The 21,464-nt window shown below is 32.3% G+C and overlaps 2 protein-coding genes across 4 annotated transcripts in view; one reads left to right on the top strand and one right to left on the bottom strand.

Moving 5' to 3' along the window:
* LOC109815006 (pentatricopeptide (PPR) repeat-containing protein / CBS domain-containing protein) overlaps positions 1-12,942 on the top strand; it is a 28,551-nt gene extending 15,609 nt beyond the window's left edge. Inside the window, exons 10-12 of one of the 3 annotated variants that reach the window (XM_020379578.3) lie at positions 7,242-7,310; positions 7,611-7,787; positions 12,653-12,942. In XM_020379578.3, coding sequence (XP_020235167.1) covers positions 7,242-7,310; positions 7,611-7,787; positions 12,653-12,910 — 504 coding nt within the window. In that variant the 3' untranslated portion in view covers positions 12,911-12,942. The other 2 variants (XM_020379591.3, XM_020379582.3) reach the window with 2 other exon arrangements.
* Positions 12,943-16,324: 3,382 nt separating this feature from the next.
* LOC109815022 (uncharacterized) lies at positions 16,325-18,992 on the bottom strand. Its single transcript, XM_020379604.3, has 2 exons — positions 18,849-18,992; positions 16,325-17,875 (listed from the first exon to the last, which is right to left on the bottom strand). The coding sequence occupies exon 2, from the start codon at positions 17,824-17,826 to the stop codon at positions 16,561-16,563; it is 1,266 nt and encodes a 421-aa protein (XP_020235193.1). The 5' UTR covers positions 17,827-17,875; positions 18,849-18,992; the 3' UTR covers positions 16,325-16,560.
* Between the last annotated feature and the right edge of the window lie 2,472 nt (positions 18,993-21,464).

The following is a 21,464-nucleotide window of genomic DNA, read 5'->3' as shown; positions in this document are numbered from 1 at the left end:
GAGCATTATCACTATGAAAAGTACGAATAGAAACACCAAATTGATTATGAATTTCATTATAAAAGGATTGAAATATGAAAAATAATTCAGATCGATTTTTCATTAAAAATAACCAAGTACATCGAGAGTAATCATCAATAAAAGTTACAAAATACTGAAATTCTAAAGTGGACTTAACCCGACTCGGCCCCCAAATATTAGAGTGAACTAAAGCAAAAGGAGACAACGCTCGGTTGGGGACACTCTGAGAAAAGGAACTACGACTATGTTTGCCTAATTGACACGACTCACACGACAAATGAGACAACTTAGACAGACGTGGTACAAGATGTTGAAGCTTGGCAAGACTAGGATGGCCTAATTGGGCATGGATGAGAGAAGGGGAATCCACCACCAAACCAGCAGGAGCAGAAGGGCGTAGGTGATAAAGGCCATGAGACTCACATCCGGTGCCAATCATCCGTCCCGAACTCCGGTCCTGTAAGAAAGCAGAATCTTTAGTAAAAGAGATAAGACAATCAAGAGAGCGAGTAAGACGACTAAGTGATAATAAATTAAAAGGAGACTCTGGGACATAAAGGACATTGTCAATGGAGAGAGAAGGAGAAAGATGGATAGTACCAACACCATGAGAGGTGGCGCGAGAGCCATTAGCCATAGTGATAGAAGGTAAATAACGAGAGGTAGAAAGAGAGGAGAAAAGAGACCGATTACCAGAAATATGATCGGTAGCACCAGAATCTAGGACCCAAGGGCCAAGAGAAGTGGAGTGAGTGAGACCAACAAATGAAGGGCCTATGTGCGCAACAGAGGCAGTGGAATTGGAAGCCTGACGTTCCTCATGCCATTTAAGGAAGTCATAGAAGAGAGTCGGAGGTCCAGCTCCAGAACCATCAGAGGGGGTAGCACCAGATGTAGTAGAGACAGAGGAGGTAGAGTGGGCAATATCAGTAGCAGGTCGAGTGGGACGACCATGTAAGACGTAACAACGGTCAATTGTGTGACCTAGTTTGTGACATCACACTTGGGACGACCTTTGCCCGGTTTGCGAGAACGCTGACGATCATCACGCTGAGAAACCAAAGCAGAGGAGTCACTAGTGGGAGCGAAAGACGGTATGTCAGGCAAAGACTTGTAGGGCACACGCAATAGGGTGGACCAAGTCGAGTTCAAGGTAGGCACGGTCGGAGATCCTAGAATCTGATCACGAATGGAAGAGTACTCATCAAGGAGTACATACAATGCCATCAACATAAAGAAAGTTTGGCGTTGCTCTAGTTCCTTGGCAGAAGTGGCAGCAGGAGGCAAAAGTTCATTGAAGTCATAGAGAAGGCCATGAACTTTGCCTAAATACTCAGCCATGGAGCCCTCAAGGCGTTGGGGAGAAATGATACTCTGGATATTTTGACACACCATAGAGACGTTGAGTATCATTGGTGTACAACAATCGTGCCTGTTCCCATACATCAACACATGTCTTATGAGCACGAAAAATTTGCTTGAGGGAGGGATGAATGGTCGACTTAAGGACACTACAAATTTGAGCATCAATTTTCGACCAGCGAGGACGATCTTTCTCATCAACAGAAGCAACTGTCTGTGTAAGGTGAGCAACATAATCCTGTCCCTTAAGCCACAACTTGATATCGGAAGCCCAAGTGTCATAATTGGTTCCATCTAACTTGTCAATGGAAAGAGGGACATTGACATAGTTAGTGAAAATAGAGGATTCAGGCCGAACAGCAGCAGGAGAAGCCATATATGCTGAAAGAGGAGAGAGAAAAAGGCCCAAGAAGGAAGGGACCCGTGACAAACCAAGTCCGATCACGAAACAATATGTAGATTGGGGTAGAGGACGTCGGGGCGAGTCCGGCATCGATGGTCGCTGTCGAAAAGGTGGCCGGACGCGCCGCCACGGCGGCGGCCAACAGGGAGGAGAGAGAAAGGCGCGAGAACGAGATTGGCGTGTGTGGGCGCGTGCGATCTCCGTTCGCCGTGCGACTGGTGGTGTTGAGTCGCTGGAGCAAAGCGACCTGGGTGGGTGGGTCGCCGGCCGGAAAGTCGACTGCGGCAGCGGTGGATGGCGGCAGCAGTGAAGAAAAATGCCAGAAAAATAGAGAAAAACGGCCGAAAGGAAGCATAGCGAGGTGGGTAGCCAGAAAACGGAATGAGACACGTTTTCCGGGCACCGATGAACAGTGGGTCCACCGGGAGGTCAAGGATTAGGCTCTAGATACCATGTTGAGAGAAATGGTAAATGCAATGAACATATCCTTGTGTATTGCAAAATGAAAGATAGGTTCATATACAAAGTAGTGGGCCTAAGCCCATGTAGTCAAACTATATCTAACAATTATAATTCATATAATATTTTAGGTAATAAAAAATTTAATATAAGACCTTAAACATTTTGTTTTCTTAATTTTTTTAACTATTATAAATTTTTATTAGTAAAAATATTTAATGTATAAATTATGTTATGTTTCTATTTTTATATGTATATTATTAATTATTTATATTATACATTATTTAATATATATATAAATTTTAAAAAATAGAATAACGGTATCCCGTTATTTATTATTTAAGGGAGAGGAAGACTTTAATCTTGATGAGGAAGAAGATTAAACTATAATGTTTAATTTTTTACTTAGAGCTTTAGCACTTTGTTTTGAAGATATTTTATATTATGTATTGTTTGAGTACTATGAACTTTTAATTATTAAATTTAATGCATGAATTTAGAGTTATTTTTTGTTTTTTTAGCTTTTATATATATATATATATTATTAATTATTTAATATATATATATAAATTAATATTAAAATAGTGGTTATCTCGCTCCGTGTCATCTCGCTATCCCATTTTTAGGGTCGACCACTCCGCTCCGCTCTGCTATCCGGGATTGACTACTGTGCTTAAAAAAGAGTTGGAATACACCAAGGGCTTATTGAAGGGTCATGAAGAGGAGAGAGTAAAATAAGAGTGCTCAATTATGTCTGATGGTTGGACAGATAGGAAAAATAGAACTTTGATTAACTTTTTGTTAAATAGTTCAATGGGAACAATGTTTGTGAAGGGTGTGGATGCTTCTGAATATACCAAGATCGGTGAGAAGGTGTTTGAACTTTTGAATAGTTTTGTTGAGGAAATTGGAGAAAAAAATGTTGTTTAAGTAATAACAGATAATGGAAGCAATTATGTTATGGCGGGTAAGAATCAATTATATTCTAATTTTATACTCATAGGATTATAAGTTATAACTTCTAATTTTAATTATTTTGTTATTGTGTTTTAGGCAAAATTTTACAAATTGTGAGACCACTTTTATTTTAGACTCCATGTGCTGCTCATTGTCTTGATTTGATGCTAGAAGATATTGGAAAGATCCCTAAAGTTAAAAGGGTAATACAAAGAGGCATCAAGCTCGTGGGTTATATTTATAATCATACCTTGACCCCGAACACCATGAGGAAGTATACAAATAAGGCCGAATTGGTGAGACATGGAGTTACAAGATTTGTTACCACCTTCCTTACTTTGCAACGATTGCATAAGTTAAAGTCAAACCTTAGAAGGATGTTTACTTTCGATGAATGGTTGCAATCAAAAGGAGCCAAAGAAGCTAAGGGGAAGAAAGCAACGGATGTTGTTCTTATGCCTACATTTTGGAGTGATGTTGTTTATGTTTTAAAGGCTATGGGGCCTATTGTACGTGTGTTGAGGTTGGTATATAATGAAAAAAAACTGGCAATGGGTTACATTTATTAAGCAATAGAAAGGGTTAAAGAGGCAATTCAAATTTTTTTTAATCATAATGAAGAAAAATATAAGGATATATTTACAATTGTTGATAGAAGATGGGATTGTCAACTCCATCATCCGTTGCATGCAGCAGGATATTATCTAAATCCTGAGTTCTATTATAAAAATTCAACAAGAATGGATGCTGATGATGAAGTGGTGGATGACCTTTTCAAATGTATTGATAGGCTTAGTGAAAATGATGACATTGTAGACAGTGTTCACAATCAGTTAACAATATATAAAAGGGTAGGAGGAAGATTTGGCATTCCTGCAACAGTTAGAGCAAGGGTTAAAATGGCTCCTGGTAAGTGAGACTTTTCTTAAGCCTTAACTTCACTTACAAATTTTATAGTTATTTGATAATTTATTTATAATATTTGCATTTATAGCTGAGTGGTGGAAGATGTATGGAGGACATACACCACATTTGCAAATTATTGCCATTAAGGTACTAAGCTTGACTTGTAGCTCATCTGGTTGCGAGCGTAATTGGAGTACCTTTTTGAGCATGTAAGTTAACGAATTAATGGATTTAAATTTGAGTTTACTATTGAAAATGGAAAATTAACTAACCGTCATGTTCTTAAATTATTATAAATTCACTCAAAGAAGAGAAGTAAACTTGAGCACCAAAAGCTTCAAGACTTGGTTTTTATTAAATATAATCAAGCTCTTCAAGAACTCTGAGTGTCAAGATCATAGTAGTCAATAGCGGTTGTCGCGGCCGCAATCGCGGTGCGTCGGAGCGGAGCGGCTCCGTGCCGCTTCAAAAAGTTTGTTGCGGAGCGTTTTGAAGGAGCGGTCGGAGCGGCCGCGAAAGCGGCGGAGCGTGGCGGCGCGATCGCGGGTGGGCGACAGAACTTCTCTTCTTTTTCCAGCGGATCTTCGTCGATCTGTCTTCTCCGACAGCAGCGCTGTCTTCTCTGATAGCGGCTCTGTCTTCTTCGACAGCGGCGCTGTCTTCTCCGACAGCGGCGCTGTCTTCTCCGACAGCGGCGCTGTCTTCTCCGATGGTGGCTCTGTCTACTCCAGCATCTACAGTCTTGTCTTCTTCTAAGAGGAGTGGTAACTGGTGACGGCTGCTTGAGTCTCACAATTAGAAGGAAGGTGGAAAAATAATTAGGGTTAGGCCAAATGGGCCAAATGGGCCAAATGGGCCAAATGGGCCAAATGGGCCAAGTTTTATTTTATCTTTTGATTTGATTAAGGGCCTTTTACTTCACTATTTTTTTTAGAAAGTAACTTCTCTTTATTATTAATTCAGATAATATTTTAAGTAATAAAAAATTTAATATAAGACTTTAAATATTTTGTTTTCTTAATTTTTTTATTTTGTTTACTTCACTATGAACTTTTAATTATTAAAAATGTTTAATGCATGAATTTAAAGTTATTTTTTGTTTTTTTTAGCTTTTATATATATATATATTATTAATTATTTAATATATATAAATTAATATTAAAATAGCGGTTATCCCGCTCCGCGTCATCCCGCTATCCCAGTTTTAGGGTCGATCGCTCCGCTATCCGGGATTGACTACTATGGTCAAGATGCAATTGATCCAATTGCTTTAAATGAAGTTGATGATAACAATGAATGGATGTTGGGAGAAGAGAATGATGAGGATGATTTTGAAGATGACTTGATGTTTGATGATGATGTTTTGACTTGGAGAGATGTTGCCCAGGCAAGTGGTGCTGGTGAACCTTTGAAATACACTAGGAGACAAACACAAGTGAACAAGACATCAAGAATTGCATCTACATCTACAAAAGATAAAGGAAAAAAAGTGATGGAAGTACTGGAAGACAAGGATGATGATGAAGTAGAGGAAGAAGAAGAATATAATTCTAATGCTAGTGGGAGTGATGAATTTGAGGGAGAGGAAGAAACATCAGGCAAGAAAGATTGTTGGGCTGCTCAAAACTGAAGGAAATCATGAAAGCTAGAGGCAGAAATAGTGACATTTGTAGGAGAGCCAACACTAGTCACTTGGGCAACGTTGGTAAATGTCGTGGACGAAGCGGAAGCAAGAGTAGCTATGGGAGATAAGGTAGAGAGGGATCAAAACCAAACAGGGCCAAGCAGAGCCAAATAGGGTCGTCAGAGGCAGTCGACTATAGTCGAGGGGTACCCGAAAACAACGTCACATGTAGGTACTATTCCCACGCAGCATTGTTTACGTGTTAAAAAAATTCTAAGCTCTAGATACCATGTTGTGATTTAGGAATTGTGTGTCAATCTTCAACACACAACTCTTATTTATAATAAAAAATAAGGATTTACATGATATGATATGATATGATTCATCCTAACAAATCTCCACAATATCTTAACTGACCCAAATAAAAAATTAATGGTAGAGCAAGGCGCACCATTCCTAGATCTAGAAAGATACAAAACACTAGTTGGGAAGCTCATTTATCTCACTATTACAAAACCTGATATCTCTTTTGTTGTTGGAGTTGAGTCAATTCATGCAAGCTCCTCATATTGATCACTGGAAAGCTGTGATTCACATTCTTAGGTATATTAAAAAAGCTCCAGGACAAGGTTTATTGTATGAAGATAAGGGAAATACCCAAATCTCAAGGTATTGTGATGCTGATCGGACAAGATGTCCCATAGATAGGAGATCAACTACTGGATATTGTATATCCATTAGAGGAAACATTATCTCTTGGAAGAGCAAGAAACAAAATGTTGGGTATAGAGCTATCACCACAACCACTTGTAAGTTGAAATGGATCAAGCAACTTCTCTAAGCTTTAAAGTTTTGTGAAGTGCAGCAAATGAAACTATATTGTGACAACTAGGCAGCTTTTCACATTGTCTCTAATCCGGTGTTCCATGAAATAACTAAACATGTAGAGGTTATCTGTCACTTTATTAGGGAGAAGCTATTATCTAAGGAGACCAGTACTCAATTCATCAGCTCTAATGATCAACTTGCTAACATCCTGACTAAGTCTTTGAGGGGGCCTCAAATTCAGTTTATTTGCTCCAAGCTTAGAGCTTATAATTTATATGCTCCAACTTGAGGGGAGTGTTAGATTAATATATATTTTTTTGTAATATCATATGTCATGTAAAGCTGTTTTTTTTAACTTTTCCCTACTGCTATAGCCTTCTGACTCTGCTAGGATTCAGAATGTAATCCTTCTTTTTGGTCTCATTGTAACTTTGCTCTTGCATATATATATATATATATATATATCCTTGTGCCGAGTGAAGTTGAATTGCTCAAGCATCTACTAAAATCTTCTAAATCTCAAGTGGTGTATTATAATATTTCTTTTATAAATATATTATTATGGATCACATGTAATACTGTTGTCAAATTTTGATATTCGTTTATATGTAATTTTTCTAAATTGTTAATGCTGGCAGTAATTCAGGTTCCTAATTGTATGGCAATGTTTTTGTAATATAGGTTGCTTATCGTATTGAGGCCTTATTGGGATTCTCAAAGTCATTATTCAGTCCTCACTTACTTCCTCAGGTACTTACCATGTGTTTCACTGAAATTCTTTGCACAAGGTGGCACTGGGCTAATATTACAAATATGCTTGTTTGTTCGTGCACATAAAGATGTGTGGTTAAAGCAACAAGTTTTTCTGAATGCTAAAATTCTAGTTGGTTTTTATTCATTTATATCTGCTTGGTTGTTCATAACTACATGTTTGTCACGTCTTTGGCTTGACTGTTTTATTTACACTGCATTTTTTTTGTTGGTAGTTTATGGCTTTATGCACGGAGAACTAGTATTTTGTCTAATAGTGGATCCTCTTGGTTTATTTAGGTTTCACCTTCTGAACCAGTTGAAAATTATATGATACGATTTGATGCGACACGGCCACTACAAGGTACCATAAAGCTGAGGAAAGTGGTTATGCGTTTCTTTGATGAAGCAGTTGTTCCTATTGTAGATGAGTGGGGCAGTTGTACAGGGCTGTTATACCGTGAAGACTGCAAACAGGTATTTTTGGATACTTTGGAATATCTGATTTGTGGGATTACCATTTCAATAAAGTTGTGCATGCAAACTCCTACAATTTTTAATTAACTTATTACTCGAAGTAATTTATATGGAGAGAGAAGCGAATAAGTTTGTGTAAAAGCTGTCGGCCTTTTGCCTTGGCCTGTTGAATATGCCCCTTGAATTATAACATAACTGAAATACTATCTTTGACCCCGTCACTTACATTTTCAACTTAGGAAAATGAATTTTCAAAGCTGCTTGAAAATGTAAACATTAATTAGTTTCCATTAATCACTATTTGAAGAAGCCACATTCCTCTAACTTAGGAAAATGAATTTTCAAAGCTGCTTGAAAATGTAATCATTAATTAGTTTCCATTAATCACTATTTGAAGAAGCCACATTCCTCTCGCATATATAAGGAGACTTGTGAAGAGTTGAAGCATCTATCCAACAAGCAAGTTCATCTCCAAGAGTAATAGAATAAAAGTGAATTTTAATCATCCTTTTGAAGAGCTAAAAAGAGATTTATATTTCCACCATACTTGTGACAATTGAGAGATATTGTAAACTATCTTAGTTGGGTGAGATCGAGAAAATTCCTCGTTTGAAGAGTCCTTGTAATTCTACTCTTTTTTGGTCCATGGACATAGTCCACATTATCTCAAAGTTGACAACCAAGGACTAATTTGCACTTACAGAATTGACTTTTGTTGGTCAAACATTATTTTAACATAGACAAGAATCAAATATGGAAGTACTAAGTCGTCCCTCCATGTTCCAGAGTAGGCCTTACAATTATTGGACCAAGAGACTTGGTTAGTCCTTGTAATCCTACTTTTAACAGAAGGGATAACTTTATTGGAGTAGATTCCATGGCTTATCCCTTTTACAATGAGAAGGTTTCCAGAACTTGTTGAAGGAAGAAGCCAAAATGAAGGAACAAGTGATGGTTACCCAACTTGAAGCTAACATTGTAGAAAATCATGGCCGAAGTGACAAATTTCAATGATGGTCTAAATCTTGTACCTATAAGACCCACCTGTTACTGCTATGGAAATCACAAGAAATCTAAGTGTTGTATCTCAAGGGAGATCATAAGGTTGACATTATCAAGACAAACCAAATTGATTTGAATAATAAAAAAGATAAAAGAAACCATAGTAGCAGATTAAGATGATATGCATTCCTTATTGGAGAAGACAACTAGCCTCAATGTTGCTTTTTTGAAGATTGCTCATGGATTGTTTGACTTAGGTGCTTCCCTTCACATTAGCCAATATGGAGGCTTTTTCTTAGCCTACCAAAGCAGTGATTTTGGGACAGTGAAAAAAAGGATTGTAGTATTGGTGATATCACTTGAATGACTGACATGAGGCATAAACTCATAAGGGAAGAGGTAAAGACATGTACTAGATGCGCACCTCAATCTTATCTTAGTTGGGAAGCTTAACAATGTTGAGCTAGTGAATCACTTTGGTGTTGACAAACGGAAACTCAAAAGACTATGGTCATTGCTTGAGGGAAGAAAGAAGACACACTATATGTCATGTAGGAAATAATATGCAAAAGGGTGGTCAACATTGCCTTTGGTGGCTTAGTATGGAACTATGACATAGATTACTTGGCCATATGAGTGAGAAGGGATTGCATATCGTTGTTAAGAAAGACCATTTATTTGGTATAAAAGGTCAATTGCCTGAATCTTGCACATATTGTATGGCTAGAAAACAATGTAAAGTATTATTTGAAAAATTACACAAAAGATCAAGTATAGGTGTATATGAAACACAAATACTTTAATTTGCTTTACGTATTCGTATCCGTATCCGATGCTTCATCAATATGTACGGGTAAAGTATCCAATCCTCTAAAAATATTATGAAAATCTTATTCAATTTCAATACTCTTGGATATTTCATTGATACTTCAATGATAAATAACGGTGAAGTATCCAAATCTTTAAAAAATTATGAACCATTGCAACTAAATAAGACATGTAAACTTATTTAACATAGAAACATAGAAACATTGTCCCTTGATAACTAAAAATAGAAATTGTCTTTTTTATGGACGATTTTAAGAAAGAAATGAGATTGATAGTATTATTTCCATTTGTAAATAATCGGAAGCAATTTATGATGAAATGATTTATAATTTCTTTCTGTAATGTATAAGAAGTACTTTTTAATTTAGATTTGCAAAATTTCAATTATATATTTAAAGTTTGTTTGGGTACAAGCTTAAAATCACTTTTGAGAGTTTCTCTATTGAAAAGTACCCTATCCAAATAGGTTCTATTATGTTTATAAATTTTGATCAAAATTACAACCACACATTTATTATATTTTATGAATATTGAAGACACATCTTACACATAGCGTATCCTATATATTTTAAAATAATTGTATCGCTGTATTAGATTCGTATGCGTTCGATACACCTACCATATTTGTGTATAATATGTGTTGATCTTGAATACCACCCAATGATAGAGCATGTCATCGGGAGAAAATTGAAATGCCTAAGAGCTGATAATGGTGAAGAATACCATGGTTCTTTTGAAGCATATTGTAGGACCCATGAATTAAACTTGAGAAGACACCAGCAAAGACACCATAACTGAATGAAGTTGCTGAAAGAATGAAGCAAACCATTGTAGAGAAAGTTTGATGCATGCTATCTCATGCCAAACCCCCTAAACCATTATGGATTGAAGTTGTGAAGATTGTTGTAGATGTGATCAACTTGTCACCGACAGGACCTTTGGGTGGTGGTATCCCAAAGGAGGTTTGATTGGGAAAGAAGGCATCATACAATCGCTTGAAGGTATTTGGATGTCAAGCATTTCTCCACATTCCTAAGGATGAATAAAGCAAGCGAAGCTTGACTAGAAGTCCAAGGAGTGTATATATCTCACCCAAAGATGAATTTGAATATCAACTGTGACCCCATGAACAAAAATATTGTTAGAAACAAAAATTGTGTTCCGTAAGGATTAGACAATTGAAGATGCTAAGCATTGAGGAAAACCTATTTCCTGGGCTAACACTAATTTTAATCATGCCTAATTCCTTCTGCTCCATGATGATTTAAGGGGAAAGAATCCACATATGATCCTACCTAGCTAGACGATAATGCAGCCTGGTCTAATGCTAGAACCTGATCCAACAATACAAAGTCGAACGATGCATCCATTGTGGTCAATTAAAGAGCTAGGGATACTGGCTACATATGAACCCAAATAAGACGATCCATAAAAAGCAAACAACCATCAAGATACTTTTCAGATGAATTTGTAAGCCTTATTGATGAAGGGGAGTCTGAAAGCTTCAATAAAGTTGTTGATTCAAATGATAAAGAAAGATGGATGCAAGCAATGAAAGAATAAATGCAATCCTGTAGGAGAATCAAACATATGACTCGGTGAGATTGCCAAATGGAAGAAATATGCCGAAAAAAGGGAGGGATTCAAGCTCAAAACCGAAGAAAACAACCCAAATCTTACATTGATAATCATTTAACATGTGGATTTGGCTCTTCTATAGTGAAGAGATTTCACTTTAGAGGAGAAAGTGTAATAATAACAGTTGATTAAAAAATTGACGATGAATATTATAATTAATTTTAGATTTTACTATACATGTACTTGATTTTATCATGATTATCAATTGTTGATTTTTAAACAATAATTGTGAGTGCACTTTATCTCATAAAGTATACTCCTTTACTTTAGAGGAACTAATTCCTTAATATGCAAGGTTGCATAAAATATCATTAAAACAATACTTTCTATTTTTTGTTGTTTTAAAATTTTACATGTTGGATAATAATCACTTCAGAAATTCATAATTTTGATAATCATTTAATATGTAAGGTACATGTACGACAATTTATATGTAGAGTTGGTTAAAAAAAAGCAAATCAAATTTCAGAATTTTGGAGACGCTTACATACAAGTTTTACACATTGAAGCAGATTTACTTAGTTTAGAAGAGTAATTTTGATTAGACTAATATCAAGGAAACTAAACATATTTGCAAACCATGTATACGTAAAAACACAAACAGAAGATTACTATATCATAAGCCAAGATGTTTAAGCCATAAAATTACTTTTTAAAGTTGAAAAAATTTATATTGTTTAACCCATTTATGTTTCTCTTGATTATAAAAGAAATAACTTGTATGTAACGAGGGATTTATTAAATAAGGTTGTAATATTGAGTAAATTTTTGAAAAAATCTTTCATCCTCATGAATTTTGGATTTAATAATCCTAATAAAATAAAATAGCATTGCATCAGCAGTTATGCACATTTTGTGCAGAACTATTACAGATTCCTGAAGGAAATTCAATCAGAGACAAGATAGTGACGACACAAAAAGTTACCCATTAGCTTTGGAGAGTAATCTGGATACATAGATTATGGTAACCCACACAAAAAGTTACATAGGTTAAATAAAAATAATTGGGGAATTTTTATTACCAGAACAGTTGCCAACCATCAAGTCATCTTGTATAGACGGTTTCAACTCTCGATTCATGCTTACACTCATATCCTCCCAATCCTTTTTGCTGGTTCAGTGATTTTGTTTTACATATTAAATAAAAGAATTAAAAATTTTAATATTGCTCCGCCTATTTTTGCATGTCTAACATGGACACCATACAAATCGAATCATACTTGTACATTACCATTAAGGGAGTTTAGTTTAGTTGGTTGAGTAATGTATGTGAATTGTTCTAATCTCTTGATATTAAGTCTGATTTCTACGGATAAAAAAAAGAAAAACTTGTACATTACATCTGATTTCAGTTCGCGGCTGCTTCTATTTGATTATTCGATGAATTTACAATGCAGTTGGATGCTCAAGTTTCAACAATGATGAGAAGTCCTCCTCCCAGTGTTACGACTTCAACATCCGTTGGCCATGTAGTTGATTTAATTTTAGAGAAGCGATACCCAATGATTATCATTGTAAATTACTCAAATTCATATGCTACTGCTCCATACAGCTCTAGAGCAGTTGGAGTTTTTACACTAAAACAATTGAGTAGCCTTATCACTCCTGTATCTCGAGTAAAAGGGACAGACCTTTCAGTCTACAACATAAGGTAAATATATCATGTTTAGCTTTACCAAAATGTCAATTTCGGTGCTTCTCTGTAGAGAAAGTTTTCTAGCGGTGTTTAAATGAGTTTTTCTGTTTGGATAAATTTTTCTATAAGTTCTTTTGAAAAAAAAATATATGAAAGAATAATGAAATAAGTTTTTCCAAGTTAAAACTAGTTTATGTATTAGTTTATTTGTAATTTTTTTGAAGAAGTTATATGAGAGTTTTTAAAAATTAATTTATGCATAAGTTAATTTTTGTTTATGAAAAAATATATTTCAATCTTTTTTCACATTTTTTTTCAAGAAGTGTTTATGAAGAAGTATAAGCTAATTTTAGCTAATGGAAAAGTATATTTCATTTTTCTTTCCTATGTTTTCTTCTTGTAAATATTTCTGAAGAAACTTATTCAAATATATCTATAGTACTACTACATAATACATATTGTATGAACTGCAAATGCCTCTAATGTGTTTGCCCATGGTGGCTGCGTATGGTTTATGTGAAGGTTTTTTTTTTTTTTTTTTTTTTTTTTTTTAATTTTTTTTAATTTGAAGCGAGTAAATCGGATTCATGCTTGCAGTAATCTCAGTTTATATGCATTTTTTTAATAGGCAATAGAGTGTTCGATTTCAGATAAACTAAAATCTCGTAATAGGATTGCTTTTTCCTATTTATGTATACCATTTGCAATGAATACTGAGTCTTCATTTTGTTGAAATATGCAACTAAGAAAGTTGATAGTGTGTTTGGATGAGAAATTTTACAAATTCAAGGAATTTTAAATTCTTGGTATTTGAATTACTTTGATTTCAATTTCTATCATTCTTAAAATATTTTGTTTGGATGAGTCAATTTAAATTTCTTAAATTTTAAATTGTTAGATTGAATATGATAATTTTATTCCATCATAGTAAAATTGATTTTAAAAATATATTTATATGTTGAGATTTTTAAATTAAATTTTATAAAAATAAATATTAATCCATTTTTAAATATTTAATAATTTTAAAAATTAATATTAGATAATGTTTAATAATTTTAAAAATATTTTTGAATATCCAAAATAATTAAAAGAATGAATAGATAAGATAAAATATATAAGTGAAATAAGAAAAATAAATATGAGGAATTTCAAATTCTCCCATTTTAAAATATGAGGAATTTTAAGAATGATAGAAATTGAAATCAAAGTAATTCAAATACCAAGAATTTAAAATTCCTTGAATTTGTAAAATTTTTCATCCAAACACATTATTAAGGAATTTCACAAATGCTTGAATTTCAAATTCTTTGTAAATTCCTCATCCAAACAAAGCATTTCACCTCAAGGAATTTGAAATTCTTCAAATAAATGAATTACCCTATATAAATTCTTCATCCAAACACACTATTTTAAGGTTCCTATGAAGAAATTGAGCTGTATAAATATATATAATTGGAACAGACTGGGTCCAAAAATTGCTTGACGTTCTAAAGTTGTTTTTAATAAATTAATAATTTCGTTCAGTTACTATTTTAATTAGTTTTAGGCTTTTATTTATTTTTCCTTTTCAGTAAATAGGTTTGGTTTGGACGAAAAAAAAGCTTTAATGTACTTTTGATTAGAGGCATATGATTTTATTTTGGCTTGATTGCTTTTTATTCCACGAATGAGGGAAATCTGTTTAATTCTTCAAATTTTTTGGTAGAAAAAAATATTCTTTGAATTTTTTTTCTCTACCAAAAAAATTTAAATTCTTCAAATTTATAATTAATCTGTAGTTGTAATTTAAAAAAAAGTTTGTTTTAATTTCTTATGATCAGTTCAAGCAACATTAATAGAAGAGTCTATTTGTATACCTACTTATTATAAAGGGATTGTATGTACCAATTTTTAGTTTTCACTTTTTTAATAGATTGTTATACTTCTCAAATATTAAAAAAGAAAGAAAAATAATTTTTTATATTCTCTCTGAATAATTATTCGTAATCATTTATTTTGTTATTTTGTTATTTTTTTTATTTTTAATTTTAAGAATTAAGAAACACGAGGTACTTCTTTTCTCTACTAGTATTAAATAAGTTGTGAAGCATTCTTTTGAATTTGATGTTAGGTTTTCACCTAAAATAGACATTAATAAGTGTCTTATGTGGTAAATTCACAACGTCTGAATAGAGAATGAAATATGGATTTTACAAATTATATGATTAAAAAATTAATTTTAAATTTTAGAGATTAAAATTATATATATATATATATATATATATATATATATTTTGTGTGTGCGAAAATATTATATCTTAATTATTAGTTATGTATTTTAATATAACACAAAATATATCTTTTTAGTGGAAAGATGTCACAATTATCTTATTTCATGCTATTTTATTTTATTCTCATATCTTATCATCTTTTGATCAAAAAATAAGCTATAAACATCAAATACAATAGGATGAATATAATATTTTACTAATATTTTTAAGGATAAAACTTACACGTAGTATTATAGGTAAAATTATTGAATTAAAATTTTAATTTTAATTAAAAAACAACACTAACAATACTTATATTATTACATGTAAGTTTTATCCATTTATTAATAGAAAAATAGGAAAAATCATTTCGAAGAAATGTGGAAACTTTATTAGCCTCTGTTTTCAGAGTATAAATTTTAACAAAGGCTAGGAAAAATAGAGGAAAAAATTGTACAAATATACACAATATTCTTAAGACGAAGAATAAAAGGAAGAGAGATATGAAATTGACCAAAATAACATACATGTTATAATGGTTTCAATTATGGGTGGGGGACGATTGTCCAAGGTTTCAATGTCGGAAGATACCAAATAAAAAATTTATTTAGTTTATATGATATAAAAAATTATGCAATTAAATCATTAAAAATTTATTAGAGACAGTAAAATAATTATCGACAATTAATTAAAAATTATTTTTTTCACCGGTCAACAAAAAACTATCAGTAATTTTAGAAAAATAAATACGTAATATTAGATGTAGAAAGGAAAATGTGATATATTATTGATTTTTAATTTTTTTTTTTACTTTCTTATGTGAACTTCTATAAGTTTTAATATAAAATAATAAATATGAGTTGTTTTTAATTTTTTCTCTTTATTTGTAATTTATTTTATTTTCTTTCTATATTTTAAATCATGAGCTATGTTACTTCAATACAATCTTGAAATCAAATTATGAATCTTCACCTATTCGTTACAAATTTCTTTGCAACTATAATTAATCTTTTTTTTTTTTTGTTGCATAATGGTCTTTAATGATAACTCATAGTCTCTTATATATGTACTGTATCTTTAGTTATTTTTTGCGCAATTGTGCTTAAGTGTTAATATATTTATACCTTTAGATTTGAGAATTGAGAAATATTTATGAGGATATTATTTTTTTACTTAGCTTAAGAGAGCAAAAAATACTCTGGCTTTGTCAATTATATATGTCAGTTCATTGAAATCTAGTAAACAAATCATCCAAATTTGAAGGCAACACCTTCTCAATTTTTGTAAGAGAAACTTGTGTACACATAAGAATAACTTCTTTACCTATATTGTTCTTATTATGGTTTCTTTTTCTTCTTCTATTGTTCTTCCCTTTAGATGCATAAAGTGTGTTTTTCATGTGAAATGCATGTAACATGTTTCATCTTGATGTGGTTTGATAATCGATGACAGTTTGAAATGCTCCAGCCAGTGCCATCACCTTGTTCTTTCTTGTCTCCAAAAGCTTGCCTCTAGTTTCTTCAATCATATCATTAGATAGAGACTCTTTATTCTTTTGTTTCCTTTCTCCTAATTGTTGTTTTGATGGTGTTGCTTTAACCTTGGCCTCTTCTACTCCTTCAAATGCTTCCTTTTCTTCCTCCATTGCCTCTTTTTCATTGTTTTTCTCACTTTTGTGATCTTCTATTATGATTACCTCATCTTCATCTTTAACAACAAATCCTTCTTTAGTTGTAAAATGCTTATGTTGGTGATCACTTTCACTGATGTTTCTTCCTTCATCTTGGTTTATTTTATCATCCTCTAATTCATGTTCATAGTCTTTTGCTTTCTCTTCTAATGGCCCATTTTCTATTTCCTCTGCTTCTGACACTATAGAAATGATTCTCTCATCATCAACTTGGTTTTGGAATGGATCAGAGTTATCAACCCCAAGAACATGTTCAATATCATGTTCAGAGTCAACATTAGGTGAAATATCAGTCACATGTTCAGCCTGATGTACTTTGCGTTCTTTATTCTCCACCTTTATGACTTCAACTTCTTGAGTTGCAACTTCCTTAACTTGCTCAGTTTCAACATTTAATGTTTTTTTAATTTCTTTAGCAGATTTGTTTGTTGAGTTAACAGAAACATGATCCGTATTAGATTTTTTCTTAGCGCTTAAAGTAGTAGTAGTAGTAAGGGAAATTTTCTTGGTGCTCTTTATGACTAGTGGCCTAGTTTTTCTAATACTAGGAATCTTTGAGGTTGTATCTGAAATGGGTTTGGAAGGGTTTGTGTTTCTAGTAACTAGACCAATCGAAGATCTACGTGGTGTAGATCTCTCTCTTGAACCAGTAGACACAAGGGCATCATGTAATGTTGAGTTTGAGGGTTGTATTTGTTTTGTCAAGGTTGAAGAGGAAAGTGGTTTGTCCAAAGATCTTCTCTTGTTAAGAGAAGGCTTATTGTTGGGAGAGTCACTCTTAATTTGTTTTGAAGAGGGGGAATCAAGTTGTGAGGTTAGTGTGGGCTTGAGATAGTTGGGGATATTTTTCTTTGATGAGGTTGAGTTAGGCTTGTTAGTAGAGTTAGTAGTTGTGGATGGTTTGATGATCCTTTTAGTGGTTGTAATGTGAGAATTTGAAGATGGGCCCTTTTTCTCCTTCCCAACAAAATTACTTCCTTTTGCTTTTGTTGCCATATATATTATGGTGTCTCTCAACTAAGAAATTGTTGAAAGAACCTGCACACTGTCAAAAGCAATATGTAAGCTAATATGTTGTTGGCTAACTAATCTATCTTTCTACTCCTCAAAATTGCAAGTATTCATCACTTTAATTCCTAATTTTGCTAAAGACAAAACTTATAATACAATATCATGTAATTTTTTGATTAGAATTAAAATTTCACTTCAATAATATGTACTTAATGGTAACTTCACATATTATTTAGATGAAATTTCAATTATAATTGAAAAATAATGCTGATAATACTAATGGTATGGGATCTAAACTTTGTCCTTTTAATAACTCAAAAAACTAAATAAGGTAATATGGTATTTACGTTAATTTAAAATTAAAGTAACACCATTTTAAGGACTGAAATGCAATTTACTTGCATATCATTTATAGTTTATTTACTGTGTAACTCGTTTTTCAAGAGGCAAATCCTATCACACAATAATTCAAGATACGTTCAACAGTGCATTGGAGAAATAGGTACCTTATTGCATTATTTTAGTTTCATTTTAATTTATTTTCATATGTAAGACCCACGTCCCTTTTAGTTCTTGTATGAAACTGTCACGAATATATATGTACCCAAAAATGAAAAGGAAATTAAGATAAATTCATTCAACTTTATGTTTAAAATACAAGCCTATATCCCCATATATTTGAATGAGTTGTAAGGAGAAAAGGTAATATGCCTAAAGAAAACTTAAAGACCGACAAAAGAAAGAAGCACAATCAAATAATTATGATCATCACCTATAAATCCTTTTTAAAAACCAAAAAATGATGTTCCTTTGTTATGCAAAGATTAATGGAAAGAGAAAATCAACCAAGAGACATGCGACACAATGATAAGTGCTTCCACTTCTTTCGAAGGTTTGGGAGAAAATGATTCCGGAGTTTGATACAAATTAAACTTTAAAAAATATGAAAGAAGAAAAAGGAAGTGGAAATTTACAAAATCAAAAGGAAAAAAAAATAGATAACGTACCTTGAAAGAAGAAAGTTCATGGAAGAGTGAACTTGTGGGCACAAAGCAAAGAAAAATTGCTTTGGAAGGAGAAAATGTATGAGAAAGCAGATGAAGGGGAATTTTTTTTTTATTTTTAAAAAAGGATTAGAAGAGAAAAATAAAAAATAAAAGAAGGGCTTAGAAATAAGATCATAAAAGAAGCGAAAATTACGCACAACTGAGTGGAGCTGTATTGCAAGCCATGGAATCAAAACAAATCTTTTGTTTATTTTTATCAAAAAATCAAACGAGTTGTGAATGACCGAAATACAAGGGATGAACATTGACCTTTTCCTCTTCAATTCTACACATTAAAAATTTATCAAAAAATTATATATTTAAAAGCATCATTTCATTTTTATTATTGATTCTCTAGATATTCTTTGTAATTAACGTTTGTTTATATAAATGGTCATTGGTCGGCCAATCTTGGGCTAAGCCCAATTGAAAAATTATGCAACATGAGCATGAGTTATTTCATTAGGAAAAAGGTTTATGTAAGATTTATTTATTTATTTATTTTTATAAAAAGGTATAATTTCTTTCTATCAAGTTAGTCTCAATAAGAGTACAGTAAAGTGATATTTGTAATTGTGACATCATATTCAAAGGGATGATTGATCTTATTCCTTAACTTATCTAAAATATTATATTACAAATACCATCCACAATGTTAAAAAAAAAAATACTTGTACTCATATTTAATATTTTAATATTATTTAAAGAACTTTTATTTTCTAGGTAAGAAATATAATACATATATTATTTAAATATGGATAGATTTGATTATTACAGTATTTTTACTTGAACTTAGACTCACAAAATTTCATAGATTATTTATAAAGGTTTCTTTTTTACACTTCTTTTTCCCCCTAAATACACCACCCACGGTTTCACTTCTTTGGATGTCTGTAAGCATCAAAAGTCGGTCAAAACTCTTTTAGAAATAAATTTTTAAAACATTTTTACATTAATTTTAAATTTATGAAATGAAATATTAAATAATTTTTAAATTTTTTAAAAATTTATAAATTTGATCTATGCATTAAAAACTTTAAATTCAACAGTTAAATCATTAAAATTTAATATAAAATTTGAGTTATTAAATAAAATAAGTCTAAATAAACTTACTCTTGGAATAAAAGAATTCCTCCTCGTATATATATATATATATTACAATTTCAATATTTCAATGTTTCAATGCCTAAGAAACATTATCTATATTTTAATATTTTTTACTTTTATCCTGATAAGAAAAATATTCAACAAGGCACTGCCATCACGATGCAATAATCACCATCCACTACTTCTCGTAAACACCAACAAATCCACCAATCAAATGCCCCCTACCTAAGATCTCACACAGCTAACAAGATGTCTTTCAAAAAATTTATTTGGTGCCCACGAAAAAAAAAGTGGATTTTACTGTCTAACTTAAGTGTCATGTTTAGAGTTTTTGGTTGGAGATGTTGGGTTTTATGGTGTTTACTATTAAGACTATGTCTTACAATGAGTTCCCTCTTGGTCTTGCTGGTGTAAATCTGGCATCAAAAGACCCCTCACCATGGGAGGCGACCCTCGTCTTGAGAAAAGTCATAAAACATTTTTTATATATATATATTTAAAATAATTTGTACAATAAAAAACTAATTAAGTCATTTGAAATACTACCTCATCAATGAGATACTTTGGTAACTGTTTCATGTTAGATGTAAACAACTAGCTGTATCAAAACAACTTCTACCAAAATTTGTGATCACTAGCATGGTCCAACTTTCTGCTCATCTTTTGGCTTAATCTTGTCCTACTCCCATGATAATATGTTCATCATAGTTCAACAACATTGAAAAGTAAAGATAAACTTGTATGAAAAAAATAATATATAATATAGAAGTCGTTAGCTATCTATATAAACAACTTTGCAACATTCAATGTAATAACTATAGTCATGCTTAACTTTAACAACACAGGAACAACACACATAATCATTCATAAGAATTACCAACCTTACAACAACTCAAAAAGATAACAACATATCATTTCAACAACTTAACAACACAACAACATAACATATATGTGCGTGTGCGTGTGTGTGGAGAAAAAATAGACACTAGAAGAGGAGGTTAAATAATGTATATAAAAAACTCGCATATTTTCAAGCATATGAAGTATTATCTACAACAGACGAATGGTCAATAAGAGTAATCAATAAACACAATATGTTTATACTAGTTCATCTCAACTATTGAGACTACTTCTAGTTCTCAGTCCAACTAGATTGAGTTCCACTAACTTTCAATTACAAGTATTCTTTTATCAAGTCACTTTTGGTTCAAGCAAGTATTTTTTGATTGGCCTCTTCAAGCCACTACTAAAGTATTCTTTTATAGACAAACTTCTCCAAGCTCAAACCCAAGTATTCTTTTACAAACAAACCTCTCCAGGCTTCAACTCAAGTATTCTTTTACAGTTAAGCCTTTCCAAGCTCAATTCTAAATATTCTTTTACAATCAAGTCTTTCTATGCTCAAACCCAAGTATTCTTTTATAGTCAAGTCTCTCTAAACTTAAACTCAAGTATTCTTTTACATTAAAG

Source organism: Cajanus cajan, chromosome 9 (assembly GCF_000230855.2).
Source record: "Cajanus cajan strain Asha chromosome 9, NIPB_CcT2T_4, whole genome shotgun sequence".
In the NCBI taxonomy this organism is placed as follows: domain Eukaryota; kingdom Viridiplantae; phylum Streptophyta; class Magnoliopsida; order Fabales; family Fabaceae; genus Cajanus; species Cajanus cajan.
This window is presented reverse-complemented; position numbering and strand designations above follow the sequence as displayed.

Coding starts and splice junctions, on each gene's coding strand:
- LOC109815022 (XM_020379604.3), bottom strand. CDS start 17,826: ATGGCAACAAAAGCAAAAGGAAGTAATTTTGTTGGGAAGGAGAAAAAG.